Raw genomic sequence first — 14,784 nt, 5'->3', positions numbered from 1 at the left:
GTTACAAATCCTTCATAATAAGCACTAAACAAATAAACTGTCTTCTGTTCCTCCTATGGTGAGCTTTCCTCCAAAGAAATTAAAGGCTACATTATACGTATTTATTAAAACACTGCTTTAAGCAGTAACACTTTTGCAAGAAAAAATGAGAGTAAGCCCTCCACTACTTTATTACATTGTACATACTGTTGGAAACTTATAGCTGTCTAGGAATCATGAGCACTACAACTACAGCAAAGACAGAAAGCATATAAACATTTGAGAAAAAAATGAACAAATTTTGCCCCCTAAATATTTAACAGTACAGGACAACAGCTTCTACTTAACTTCATCACGGCTAAAAGCTTGACTGTTGCTGAGTATGTAGGTCATCTGAATGAAAGCATCCTACAAGAAAGTTTTGTGATGTTATTTTTCAAGCACAATTTCATTTCCCTGTCCTGAAGTCAAAAGCTCAGGAATAAAATTGAAATTCAGTCTGACCCCAGATAGATACAATCCAGCTGAGATAGTAAAGTATCGAGCAAACAGCATGATGCTGTGAAAAGAAAATATAGTTGAAAGACTGTTTCAAAACTGGCACAGAATCATAGAATCATCAAGGTTGGAAAAGGTGTCTAAGATTAAGTCCAGTCATTAGCCCAGCACTGCCAAATCCACCACTAAACCAAGTCTCTAAGCACCACATAAACATACTTTTTGAACCCTCCCAGGGATGGTCATTTCACCACTTCCCTGGGCAGCCTATTCCAGACAGAGCAGATAGGAAGCAGAAATACCCACTCAGTCAGTGACCAAACAAATATTTTTGCCAAAAAAAGTAGCCATACTACTTTTACTACCTTTGAAGTGTATGCAACATAGAATGGACATTCCCAAAGAACACTGAATGAAGCTAAAATCATCTAGAAAATGTGAGTTTTTTCAGCATCCTGACGAAAGCTGGGATACAGCAAGTGTTCAGCGACTCACAGTACAAGCACCAGAACCCAAGGCCCAGATATTCTGGGTGAAGACTGCAAACCACTGACTCCTATGAAAAGCAGAGAGGTTTAGCTCCCACTGAATCAAACAAAGCTTTCTAGAAATTCAGGGCACATCTAGCACAGATGAAAGACAAGGCCAGTAAAGCAATCGGTGATATTTTGTGTCCAAGCAGCAGCACCTTCTGGCTATTCCTGCACTTGTAAACACATAAAAACTTCTGACACAGAAAAACCCTGTGCAGCCTGCTGACTCCTGCTTTACCCCACTCTCTCAGTAGAACTGAGGGGTTTGTCATTGCTGCAAATGTGCATACAGAACATCACCAAACAGTGAAGGGCCAAGATATCATCCTACTGTAGCTGCAAATCAGCATTAGCTTTCTTTCACCCATTCTCTGATTAATGGAATACCCAGTAACACAAAATGCTTAATTCTTTAAACACTGGTACTAGAATATATAAGCTCTGAAAAGGGAAGGTAAAATTAATCACTCCAACAAAAACTGTACTCAAACCTACACAAAGATTAAAATAGAGATTTTATTGATGGAATAACAAAAGTGCTTTTCTTAAATATTTTTCAAAATACATTTATACAACTTACAATAATATATCCAAAATAACTGTATATACAAAACATTACCTTGCTTAATGTATGTGCTTTTTTTTTTTGAAAATTACAAAGCAACTTTTTGGCAAAGTTCAACCTTAAGAGGTGATAGTTTTGAAGGTTGGATTAAGAAAAATAGAACCTGAGGGAAAGTGACACTTATGTCCATGACAAGCAAGAAGTTCTCCATTTAGTTAAATAAAAGTGTTTTCGTAGTATTTTTCACATTACAAAAATAACAGAAGTGAAGAAAAAAAAAGAAAGATGATGGATACTCTTCTCATCATTTTATAGAGCAGCTCATTCTTTCAGGTACAGGAACTTGGAGATAAGAGTGCATGTCAAAAATGAATGCAATTAAGGACAGCAGTGCCCTGCTGTGGCTTTCTCTTGTGTGCAGTTTCTTAGCTGCTGTTGATATGGTTGACCTGATTGGATCTGCGATGGATTTCTTCCAGAAAACTCTCAAGCTGTTCTATTAGCATCCGTTTTTTAAACCTGTATTTAAAAGAAAACATGATAATGGATGCACACAGTAATACATGAAACATCATTCAGAAAACTTCTCCTGAACTCTGGAAGGTTCAGTTATTACCTTAGGACCAGCATATGGTGAGACTACACATATCTCATATGTATATACACTGTTCTCCTAACATTCTGGTTAACTGCTAACTTGCTTTTCCATTTAATGGAGTACAAAACTATGTTTACTACAGTCTACTCTAGCATATTGCTGAACATCACTCAGCCCTCATAAATCCAGGTAAAAGCGAATTAAGCGTTTGCTTTTTCTAGAAGTAGTTCTGAAATACAGAAGTAAAATATCTGTCAAAAGAACTGTAACTCTAAAGCTGGCAAAAGCTTTTAGGAATTATTTGCATGCCTTCATGGTGCTTTCATTCACAGAAGGTTAGTGAAGTTGGTACTGGTGAAGGAACAGCCATTGCACAATGCAGAGCAGATTTCCTGATAAAAATACAAATTAGATTTTGAGAAAGAAATTAAAGAAAAATACAGGCATAATCCATACATCTGGAGTCTCTGCAGTTCTATTCTGTATAGATTGAATAAATCTAAACAGTAGGTCATTCTGTCACCTTTGCTTACACCCCCTGCCTCAACGAGTAAAACTCCTTGCTGTTTCCAGATAGGTGCAGAAGAAGTGTCACAAGGGGAAGTGACTGAAAAGCCACTTCTGACCAGTGCTTTGGTAGCCACATGTGTGCTCACAGATAGGCAGCAATGAAAACATTCTGAACTATACACCAAGTTCAGTTCTCTGGCCTCGCTAAAGCCCAGCAAAAGCCTCTAGGTTCCAGTCAGGCATCCTGGTCCATGTCGTTGGCTCACAGAGACATGGTATCTGCCTTAATTTCCCTACCACAGGAATCTCCACAATCCCAGCTTGACTATGGGGAAAACAAGCTCCCATTCCCAACCGCTATGTCAGTGAATACCCATGCTCTGGCCTCTTACCCATCTTTCTTAGTTGTCCTCAGTATCCCACAGACATATCACATTTAAGTACTGCTTCCCCCCCATTTTTCCTCATTGCCTCTCAAAAGTGATAGATTTTCTGCTGCCAAAAGAGGAACTGTGGGCCAGTCAGTTTCCAAAGGAAGCTGAAAGCTGGAGACTGTTTTACAAATCTTCCTCTCCCTTTACAACTATAGAGGACTAACCTCCAAAACTGAATGGGGCTCTTTATAAACACATTTTGTTGCTGAAGTGATCCACAGCTTTCCCTAGCCTGTATTCAGAGACAGAGCTTCTTGGAGCAGGGAACAGAAAGTAGTCATCCCAAATTTAAATTCCATTCCATGGCATTGTAAAGTCAGCTATCAGTTAACAAAACAAAACTAGGTTGACAGCTCTGGAAGGCCTAGAGATGTTTCCTGCAGGGAGCAGGAAACCTGGGTTAAATGTGATAGCTTGCCTGGATAAGGAAGGAGGCAGAGAAGTGAACAGGGTTTGTAGGCAGTGTTATCCAGGTGGATAAAATGATCACACTATAAAAATATAACCAACAAGAGAAGAGGAGGAGGGAGATCAAGCTGTTCCTACACTCAAATCAATAAAAACTGAAGTTAACAACAATCAGAAACAAACAACAACAACCAGAAACAAAGAAAAGCCAGCCTTTTCCACCAGTAGATACAGAAAACTGTAGGTTATGGTAGCAGACAGGATTTAATTCTGATGCATTCAACAGCAACACTCAATCACTACCAGAGGTTGCAGGAAAAGTGTCAACTCAAGATAGGTGTAACAAAGAGATTGTGTAGAAAAAAAATGAGTTACAGGTGATCTTAAGAGTCTAATTTTACAGACTCAAATATTCTAACCCCACTAAAGGCTGCCACAAACTCCAAGAGCAACACTATTTTTTGATGTGCCATGACAGTGAGGAAGCATGTTTAACCTGCAAGCTATGCAACAACTCTGACAGGCAACATATCAACCAGACAAAAGCACAATAAAGTAATCGTTGCTATAGAAAGAGTATGATCTATATAAATTTACATGCCTTGCCAAACTGACAATAAAGGCTAGAGGATCTGTACAAATGTCCAACATCCAGTGCACCTTAAACTGTTAGCATGGTTTTATCCAAAAATTACTTTGTCTTTTGATCATAAAATTTGTTCAGTAATACCACAGGAAAAAAGCTGCCTGCTACAAAAATAGAACAGAGGAAGAAAAAGCAACTATTCTTTGAGGTTTTGGAAGTAAGCTTTAAAGTTACCTATATTTATGATCCAAGCAATCTGCTGGAATTACTAGTTCCCTGCAACTCAAACATTATTGGTTCTAATATGTTTTTCATTTCTTTCCTCTTAGTTAATATGCAGAAGGTTAAATTTGGACAGTCTAGCTACAGGATACTGTAAGGAACACTTTCTACCTGGATCAACAACACAGGGTTTAAATCCTCAGGAAGTCTCTTCTCCAGTGAAAAGCTACCTCCATTTCCAAAGTCTCAGACAGGACTATAATACCGGAATTAAATGTCTAAAGAGTAGACACATGTTTACAGAGCATACCTGGATGTCAAGACTATTTTTAAGACAAGATTTTGAGCTGATGCAGAATAATTAATTTCAACTGTTTCTGAAAGCCCAACTCACAGTAATATGCAACTCCATCAGATTTTCAAATTAGCAGTATACTCACACCTGAACTTTGAAATCTGAATGATTTTTTTAAAGTTACCTACTCTTTCTATCCCATTGTCCATCTACGTTTACAGTGACTTGACAGTTACAGTTGCTAAATTTTTAAGACAAAATCTGAGGGGAAAAGGTAAGCTTGTGCAAACAACACCTCAAGAAGCTTAAGCATTTCTGTTTTTTCATAGGGAATTACTTACTTGCAGTGCATTGTTTCCAAACAAGTAACTGCATGGTTGTCAAGCAGTTATGTATAGTACTACATGGTGCAGTTCATAAGATTAATACAATTCAGTTACCTACCTTGAAGCTTCTTTAATAACATTTTGTAAAAATATCAATCGGGTTTGTAAGCTTCCTTGTACATGTTTCAGTAAAAAGAAGATTCTTTCATATTCTTAGAGGTAAAGAAAAGAGAGAAATCAGTTATTTAAAAATGCCTATACAGATATCTGTTGAATAGATCTGAGTGAAATACAACAAACTTTGAGTTTCTGTAAGCTTTCAGGCTGTATCTCCTATCAACCACAGTTTAATGAAAACTAACATGAAACAATAAACACAGATTATTGCAGTTCAGGGTATTACTGGAACACCTAACAAGTTAAGTCTAATACTGATGATACAAAAACCACAGCTTTCATGAACATTGATAGGTATAGCAATATTTTAATCACTCATACAGGAAGTTTTTGGCAGAGATTTTAAAACAAACCTTTTCAGCTTTAAATGTATTTTGCTTCAGTCTTATAGTTCAGTACATTTCTAAAATGGTAATCTAATATGAATTCTTCGTTTAATCCTCATGTCAATCATCTGAAAGATATCTGGTATACTTACTCCTTCCTGGTTTTCGGATCTCTTTCATAATTTGTGCTCTTAGGTCTATATTGATCTCTCTGGAACTTCTGCAATGAACTGGTTTTTTCCCTTTGCTGGGCGAAGACATTGGCAAGTTCTCTTCAGTACTTTGTTCTTTACTACCTGATTCCTCATGATTCTCCAAAAACCCATCAACATTCAAATTATTCCCTAAATGCTCACGGACCACATCGTCTGTATGAGCTGTTGGTCGATCCAAAGAATTGAATGGCGAAGAAGACAGTGAAAACTCCGAATCCGCAGAATTTGGGAAAACATCTGATGAAAGTGGGCCTGTAACATGATTCTCAATGACATCATCAACTGCAACTTCATTATTTGTTTCTGATGCTGAAAAAACAAAGATTACACTTGCCAGTTTTACATTCTTCATCATCTGATAGAAGTCAGTGAGTCAGGTCAGTATTGGACTCTTTTAAAATTATGCTCCAGCTTGTATAGTCAGTCTACTGTACACACCAGGCATAAGAAAACCTGTTTGTGGATTATAACATTGAGTCCATCACTACATCTTCTGGCAATTAATGGCTTTTAAAATAAAAATAAAAAAGGAAATTACGAACTACCAACAAAAACCACCTGTAAGACGTACTTTTATGACATGGTGTTTTTTCCTATTAAATCAAACTGAACAAGCTTATATTAGTACTGCAAGCAAGCAAGACTGTTAAACAGCAGCTCAACTCCACAATAAGGGAAGTGATTTCACTGCATTAGAAGAAAATTCAAAATAACTTCATGTTGTGATACTTGTGAATGTGAACTTCCAGGCAAAGGAGCAACACCTTCTCCCTGTTTACATTGTCTCTCCATTTAGTACAGGAAATATATTGTTTATACCTGGAATTCATACAAAAGAGACTTCTGTCTGAAGGACTGTATGAACTCTTTCTGTAATTAACCCCAGATGCACACTTAAATACTTCATTTTCAAAAACGAGGTATAGAACTGCCCTGATAAATCACCAGCAGTATTTTTACACAAACAAGTGTTTTTGCATAAATTAAACAGAAAACTCTGAAGTTGAAGATTCACTTACTTTTGTGAATAGCAATAGGTTTAACAAGGTCAGGCTGTGCTTGTGCAATTGGTGTTGGTGGCCCTTTTCCTCCAATGTGGTTATTCACAACCGGAGGAGTTTGTGGTCGGCCTCTGAGCAGGGGGGACATACAGCGTCGTCTTTTTGGAATCCCCTGCATATTTGGTTCTCCAGGTCTTTTATGTTTATTCTGAGGTCCTGATACAAATTCATCTGCTTCATCTATCATCATTCCCTGTAATTAATTAACAGGAAGAATTCTTAAACTTTACACCAAAACTACAAAGTACAATTAATGCTTTGATATTACAATAATGTTTAGTATGTATAAGGTAGCTACATACAACATGCCATTATGTTTGGAATTATAAAGTGTCAACCAAATCCTTCCAAGACTAAATCAATGTGCTTAAGGTCCTTATCCAACAGTCTGCCAAGTAAGACAGAGTGGGCCAAACTTCCTTTTCAGTAACTCCAAAGCGACTCACATTTAATACAAAGGCTCTAAACTATACTGGCAGTTTGGTCAATTCTAAGAAAGATTTGGACAGAAGGAACAGTCCAGATTCCTGAAGTTATGGGAAGCTTTTCCTGGTGGAAGCTTGGTAAATAAAACATGATTAAATATTAGCTATACTACAGAGACAAATGTATTTCATTTATAATATAATTTAGAGGCATAACACTGGTTTTTCAATAAAGACTGCCCTCTATACAATACTACTGATGGAAAAACATCTGAAATGCTTTCTTGTAAGGAGTGCTTTTAAAAATATTTGAAAGAGTTTATCCAACAGACTACTCAAGAAGAGCAATGTAAGTGGCAGTACACACAATCACACATTTTTTAAAAAGCTTTACAGAAAAGTCACCTTTTTGTCCAATTTGAATGGATTGCCAAATGTATGAAGCCTTCGTGGTTGATCAGGATCAAGTTCTCGGAGTGGAGAAGGTATTTGTTTTAGATACTCCTGGTAGTTTCCCATTTGTGCTATAGGTATGCTGTGAACTTGATCTATCATAACAGAAAAGTTTATTAATATACACCACTGCTCGCCTTATGAGAATTCAGTCTATACCCACTTTACACCTCAGTCTTCATACTTTCATCAAATGCATTAACAGAACAGGTGTGCAAAACACCATTTCTCTTGCCTAACTGATATTTATAACACTGTTTTCACTGCAGAAGACTTGCTTAAATGAATCAGTATATGTCTTGTGGATTTATTATTATGACAGGAGATAAGCAATAGTTGTCAGGCATGGATGTTAGTTTTCCCATGTGTCCTGTAACTTTTCAACAGGTTGATGGGTGAAAAAACAGACTGGGAACAAATCAGAACTAAAACAATAATACAAAAGACATTAATGCAAAGTAGTCATGCCATGCTGTACACAGCTTTGACATAACTGCCCAGTTTTAGCTAACCAAAATTTAATTGTTAAGACTAGCATTTTACCAAAGCAAGGGTGATTTCTGACCACTGTAGTCAGCAAATTCTTAAAAATCCATACAACCCAATTCTAAACTTGTTATGGCTTTAGATTTGCCAAGGCTTGATCCAGAAAAACATGCATCAGAAGAACTAGCAGAAAAAAGCCCTAAATTGAGTTTTTATGTAGTTTAAACCCCTCCTCAAAGAACTACTCTGACAAAGTGATACTGTAATGTGAAATGCACAGACGTTAATCTGACCTAAGCAGTGGCAGGACTAATATAACATATGTGTTCATTTGCATTACCCTTCTCATCTTCTCCACTTTTTTGACCTTCTGTTAGATGCCATAAAGCAGTGCCAGAAGACACAGGAAAAAGGTAAAGAAATAAATTAGCAGACTACTGAACTATCTGTTGTTGGCCTAACAGGCAAAAGAATCACGCTGGCAACAACCAGTGAGCTAGCTTACTTTTCCACTGCTCACAGTCCACTTCTATGGAGAGAGATCATAACATTCAGAACTGCTGTGATTTTTTTTTTCATCCGATACATCCATGAAAGTAAGAAAAAAAAAGTGAAAAAAGAACTGTCTGTAAAAGCCCAGGTTTCCTCATATGGATTGAAGGACAGAGCAGTGAGTGTGCAGTCTTCTCTATCCTCACCATTTTTCCTCCAATGAGCTATCTAAGGGAAAACTATCTAACAAACCATGCAGTTTAATGGCAAGAGACATCCAAGTTTTAAAGAACTACACTATTTGTTACCTTGTTTTTAAGTAATAATCATATCACAGGTAGACAAAACAAACTGTTATCTAACCTTCATCTTGTCCTTTCAGGAACTTGCGAGTACTCTTCAGTAAATTAGATCTCATTCGTGTTAACTGATCCAAAAGATTTCTTCTGGGTATGTCATAAGCATTTCTAAAAGTCTGAGGTTTCAAATCCTATGGTTCCAGTAAATGAAGTCCCAATTAATGCCATGTAAAAAACAATATCTAGCATTTCAATGGAAGTATATTGAAAATAACAACATTACACACAGTGGTGCTTACCTTATTCAGCAAAGCTATTTGGAACCCAGCATACTCCTTCATATTGAGGTCTAGAGGTCTATGAGGAATTTCCCCAGTAATCCCCTGTAGCAGATGTTGAAAATCGTTCCTATGTGCCATAGACAGGTTGTGTGATCTGCTTCTGACCTTAATTCCAGTCTCTTGCGCTACCTTTTTGCCTACAGAGCCAATGACTCTATCGGACTCTATTTTGGCCTTAATTTGAAATAAATAAATAAATAAAATTGACAATATGCTCTTAAAAGGATTAGTCAGACTTATTCATTTTAAATTCCTACCTACAAGATTCAACAACGTGCTAACACACTATGATGACCATAACCAGGATGAGTGCTTAAGGAGTACTTAATACATAACCACTTAATGCTTACTACAATTCTAAATATAGTGAACAGTTTGTGCCTAGGTCTTCTGCATATTTCTCCTCTGCTGCCCATTATGGTATCTAAGCACCAATATGCATGCAATGCTTTTATTTTCATAAAATGCCATAATTTGACTAGTAATTCTCTGAAAATCTACCTGTACTCATATAGGGTTCAGCTGTTATTGTAGAAAACAGTCTCTCACAAGACTGATTCTCCTGCAACTATAGTTGTGATCAGTCACCCAATGGTATCAACTTTTTAGAAGCTTAATACAAATAATCATAACATTATTAAAAATGAAATATATTATAATACCTGATTCTGTTTGGCTAGACAGACATAACCTTCAATATCATGTTAGATTTGCACAAAAATTAAACATTCATAAATGCCAGCTTTTTGACAAAATACAGTGGAACAAAGACCCAAAAGGAATTTAGTAATACACCTGCCAATTTCGTTTTTCCAATTTCACAAATTTAGAGACTACTCAAAATTTGAATATGTACTTATTGAGAATAGTGAGTCTTTACTGCAGGGCCTTCCAGAAGTTCAAAAAGCTTTAAGTACAATTTGCAGTGCATGTCATCACATTTTAGAGAAGTCAAAGATGTCTACGTTAAGACATCAGTTCACAGAGTACTGAGCAACATGACTGATTTAACAGAACACGCTGTAAACTTCAAGACATTTGCTTCCTCAAGTAATCATTTATATTAAAGTTTTAAGAAAAAAACTGATCCATAAGAGCTCATTAGCTCAGTTACAAGTACTTGGCACTACTATTTCTTGAAGTTTCAAGTCTACTACGTTATCATTTTGAACAGAAAGCTTAACATGCACAATTGAATAAAAGTGGAGGTAGCAGGGCAGAAATGCTTTAGCTGGTGCAGGAGACTAGTCAAAGATACGGGCACTATTCTGAACACAGTCAACAATTTCAAATAGTCACTTGTCACTTCTACATCTGTATCCTCATTTGAGATTCTGAATTATGTCAGTTATCTTATTTACTGAACACTTTCCATTTCATGTCACAAGTCAAAAAAAGGACACTGATTCAGATGCATGAAGTAAAATTCTCTATTTCCTGAAAAAATCCTAAAACATCTTTAATATCTAAGGTACGACAACATGTTTTCTTTTGGACAAAAGTATGTTACTGTCTGTACAAGTAAAAACGCTCCTTAAGTAAATAAAAAAAAAAATCACAATTTATACTTCCATATCTATCTTTATAGTCCAGTTTACAAAGTCTATATTTAAATGTTATGTTTTCCTGCAATTCAGAAGACCAAAATTATTTTTTGCCAATTGCTTACGGGAAGGTATTGACTTCATCTTTCTGCTATTTTCTCCTTCAAACCCACTGAACTTCAGTATTTTAAGATTATCCTGATATTAGAATAAGTTTTCACTGCTCTTTTGCTTTAACATTACCTGCTGACTCAACTTTTTGAGATATGAAATGACACTGTAACTAAGTCCATATTCCACATTGTCAGCTATAAGGTTTGGTGCTCCCATCATTCTCACAGCTTTCTTCAAAGGCTGAAATATGGAATATATTTATGGTCACATTTAACTATATAGATACTTCAACCAACTGTATCCATTTCAAATAGAACCTGAGGTTCTCAAAGTAAGAAAAGAACAAAGACTCTCAGGGCAGCATTTTGTGGGGTTTTTTTAAAAACATAGTGCCATTCATACCGAATCACTTATTAACAAAGATATCATTTATATACAAGTCACAGTGTATTATGAGATTATGAAATTTTCATAACATTCAGGTCTCAGGTCCCCCACAGGACTCCAGTGAAAACACTATCACTAGCTATGAAGTTTAACTATTCTCTCTAGAATTAATACATATTTTATTTGAAATACAGACCACATCCATAGTGGAAAGAAAACCATAAAATAAAAATTTTAACACAGTAAGTCATCTTACCCCAAGATAATAAGGAGGCATTGTCTTCAAATAGCTTTCAAATGACTGACGCCATTTCAATGTAGGCTTTGCCTTGTGTACTTTAAACAAGTCATCTAAGGGTTACAAGAAGCAAAGAGACAAAATGAAAGGCATATCTAGTATCTAGACAGCATTACATTATTTTCTCAAAAAAAAAGAAAATTCTAGTAAAAGAAACTATTGAAGAAATGCAAGTTCCTTAATACCTAAGTGAATACCTGTAAATTAGTATATATACAACTGAACATACACACACAAGATAAACACTGCAGCCAAAAGATGGAACCTGATAAGTTATTTATCAAAATGAATTGGCATTGATACAATGGATTAGGAAAAATGGCTCCTAAAACATTGAAAGTGATACCAAAACATATCAGAAAATGATGATTAAGCAAATCTTATAGTCTGAGTCATGAAGGTCAGCCAATTGGAGACAAGTGAAACAAGTTACTGATTCTACCTTTCTACAGGTTTGTGATGAATACCTGCACTAATTGCAGTAATCTGTTTAGATGACATCAGTGTTTGAATTGCCTACTGCATAAGAAAATTTGTATGAAGTGGTATTTACCTAGCAGTGGAAGGAGGACTGGATAATTGTAAGGCATCACAAATAAATTCACACAATTCAGTGCTGTACTCGCTTTCAAGTAACCAAAAGGATGACCAAGTTCACTGTACTTTGCACTATTGCTCACATATACCTGCAATAAACCACATCACATTGCATGTAAATACAAAGTACTGTGTTCTGAAATTTAACATTCTGTTTATAGAATAAAGTCTAGGAAAAAAAGCATTTTATAAAAAACTTCGATTCAGCACACACTCTACTTACCTGCCAGCAGGTCTGAGGAGATTTTCTTTCCAGGATAAACTGGGTCAATGGTGAAGGTTCTAATTCATATTTATCAAAAGGCAGTTTGTCAATGACCATTGGTTCACAGTCAGTACAGGAAAATTTCACCACAGGATGAGATGTGCGAGGTGGCTAAACACAAGTATTCCACTGTTAATAAGTCTGCACAATTAAAATGCAATTGCACTATGAAAACTAAAGCAACACAGCTTCTTCGAAAACAGATGTATTTAAGGAATCTATTCAATACAGGATTCATAGTTATTGTTAATGAGACCTAAGCAATAATTTATGATGTTAGCACTACCTTCAAATCTGAAGCAATCTTATTTTCTAAAAGAATGCCAATTATTTAATTATGTAAGTCTAGAGCAATATGCAACTAAGACTTCTTGCATTTACACCAAAACTTTGCAAATGGAAGTAATTCTCAGCAGGGACAAAAAAAAAAAAATCTACAATCTACGTGCTATTCTAGGGCATGTCCATTTTCATTCTCCACAGAAGCAAGTGTTGTACTTTTGCATTTGCTGACCTCCCCCAGCACTTTTCCTTCTTGGCAAATTTAACTGTTACAAAATTTAAACTGAACTACAAAGATTAAGAGCATCAAGAATTCACAAAAAAACCCAAAACTTGGGAAGAATTCATTTTAACTAGGCCTGAGAAAAAGACTATTTCAATTCAAGGAATTTCAATGTTTGGATTTTAATCTTCTTAATGCAGAATTCCAATTGATGTCAACAGGAATTTATCTGCACGTGACAGGGCTTTATGGAATTATGAGAGCTATACATACTACAACTGAGAGAAAAAATCTCTCATCATCTTGCCATTTGGGTAAGTCAACCTCATACTTTTAGAAGATTTAGTTCAACAATTCTTCACTTGGCAAGATCTATTTTATCAATCAAGATGTGCAGTAGCAGACAAACTGTACTGACCCTTCACAGCAAATGGAAGCAGATATGCCATTGACAGTGATTACAAGGAGTACGCAGAACAGCTTTCCTGCAGAACAGCTTTTAAACATCCTCTACACAATTGTGTTTTTAATAACTACACAAGATTTACTTTTATTCATATATGCTAGCTTGCTCTGTTGTTCACAAGGGCATCCACATCCTTCAATGAATGTAGCCACAGATGCCATCAATATCAAACTTGTAAATATCACTAAAATTTCATACTGGTATCACTCCTGTATTTCAGAGGACTTCATATGTTTTTCAACCAGAAGAGGTAAAATTTGTGAGAAGGTCAGTGAACGTACTACTCAGCACACCCATTTCAGATCAAAAGAACACAAATTCAGTAAAAATAATTATGGAAAGTATGTACCAATTATGCAACTATATTATTTCTACTTTAATAATTTTCAAATATTAGTAGAAATAAAAAATACACCATACTATACTAATGATTAGTTCTCAGACCAGAAGGCAGTGGGCATATACTCTTTCATGAAAAAGAACACATAAATTCATTCTTTGGGTTATAATTGAAAAAAACCAAGGTTTTCTCAACTTGGATAAATTGAAGGTATGGCTACACTGCACCTACAGCAGATGGAACTATATTCACTTGCTAGGATGACAACTACCAAAAGGATTTAAATTGAGAAGATCATACTATCTTCTATTAATGCCATCTATGAGGCAATAGAATTCAACAGGGTTTTACCAAAGTACCACCATTTGATATTTAACAGGGTTCAAAGCAGTAACACTCCATACATGTACTAGGGTCAACAAATCAATCTGTTACAGGTAGTTTCCTAATGCTTCAAAGTTACTAAAAAGCAAACTCTATTATTAGCTCATCAATAATTTATAAGAGATAACTGCAACACAGGTTTACATGTCATTCCTTCTAGGGTCACACTGCTTTTACAGTTGCTACAACGAAATATGTAATTCAAGATTTTAGAAATATCAGTGAATAGAAAATCTTGGAATATTCCCACATGCACAAACCCTTTGCTTTATCTTCAGTACGTACCAGCGTTGGAGAATTCTGATCTGGCCAAAAGGATTCAGGAACAGGCCAGTGACCTATAGGAACCCCAGTTTTAGGGTTTGGTCTGACATAAATAAGTTTGTGACAGCTGTGCCAAGGTTGGGGTCCAAAGGGTCTAGATATCTCCACCTGCCCATCTACAGAAGAAAAAAGCTTTATGAGCCAAAACAGTGTTAAAACTCAAGAAGAGTATTAAACAACTTCTGTGAGGAGTTCAAGAACTATAACCTCAGGAAAGTTCTTCCTGCACTTAATATTATTTCTAAGAATAGTAGATAGTTGTCAGTAAGCATTCCCGCAAAAGCATAGACTATGAGAAACCTAATAACCACTGAATGTTTACAGGATCATA

The 14,784-nt window shown here is 35.9% G+C and overlaps 1 protein-coding gene across 2 annotated transcripts in view; it reads right to left on the bottom strand.

Moving 5' to 3' along the window:
* Nucleotides 1-1,502: 1,502 nt before the first annotated feature.
* INTS6 (integrator complex subunit 6) overlaps nt 1,503-14,784 on the bottom strand; it is a 41,886-nt gene continuing 28,604 nt past the window's right edge. The window contains exons 8-19 of one of the 2 annotated variants that reach the window (XM_032679087.1): nt 14,415-14,569; nt 12,393-12,545; nt 12,126-12,258; nt 11,531-11,625; nt 11,017-11,127; nt 9,188-9,403; nt 8,953-9,079; nt 7,564-7,706; nt 6,692-6,926; nt 5,610-5,981; nt 5,073-5,166; nt 1,515-2,094 (exon numbers count right to left, since the gene is read on the bottom strand). In XM_032679087.1, coding sequence (XP_032534978.1) covers nt 2,001-2,094; nt 5,073-5,166; nt 5,610-5,981; nt 6,692-6,926; nt 7,564-7,706; nt 8,953-9,079; nt 9,188-9,403; nt 11,017-11,127; nt 11,531-11,625; nt 12,126-12,258; nt 12,393-12,545; nt 14,415-14,569 — 1,928 coding nt within the window. In that variant the 3' untranslated portion in view covers nt 1,515-2,000. Of the gene's footprint in view, nt 2,095-5,072; nt 5,167-5,609; nt 5,982-6,691; nt 6,927-7,563; nt 7,707-8,952; nt 9,080-9,187; nt 9,404-11,016; nt 11,128-11,530; nt 11,626-12,125; nt 12,259-12,392; nt 12,546-14,414; nt 14,570-14,784 lie in introns of both variants that reach the window. The other variant, XM_032679088.1, reaches the window with a different exon arrangement.

This window comes from Chiroxiphia lanceolata, chromosome 2 (genome assembly GCF_009829145.1).
Source record: "Chiroxiphia lanceolata isolate bChiLan1 chromosome 2, bChiLan1.pri, whole genome shotgun sequence".
Classification (NCBI taxonomy): Eukaryota; Metazoa; Chordata; class Aves; order Passeriformes; family Pipridae; genus Chiroxiphia; species Chiroxiphia lanceolata.
This window is presented reverse-complemented; position numbering and strand designations above follow the sequence as displayed.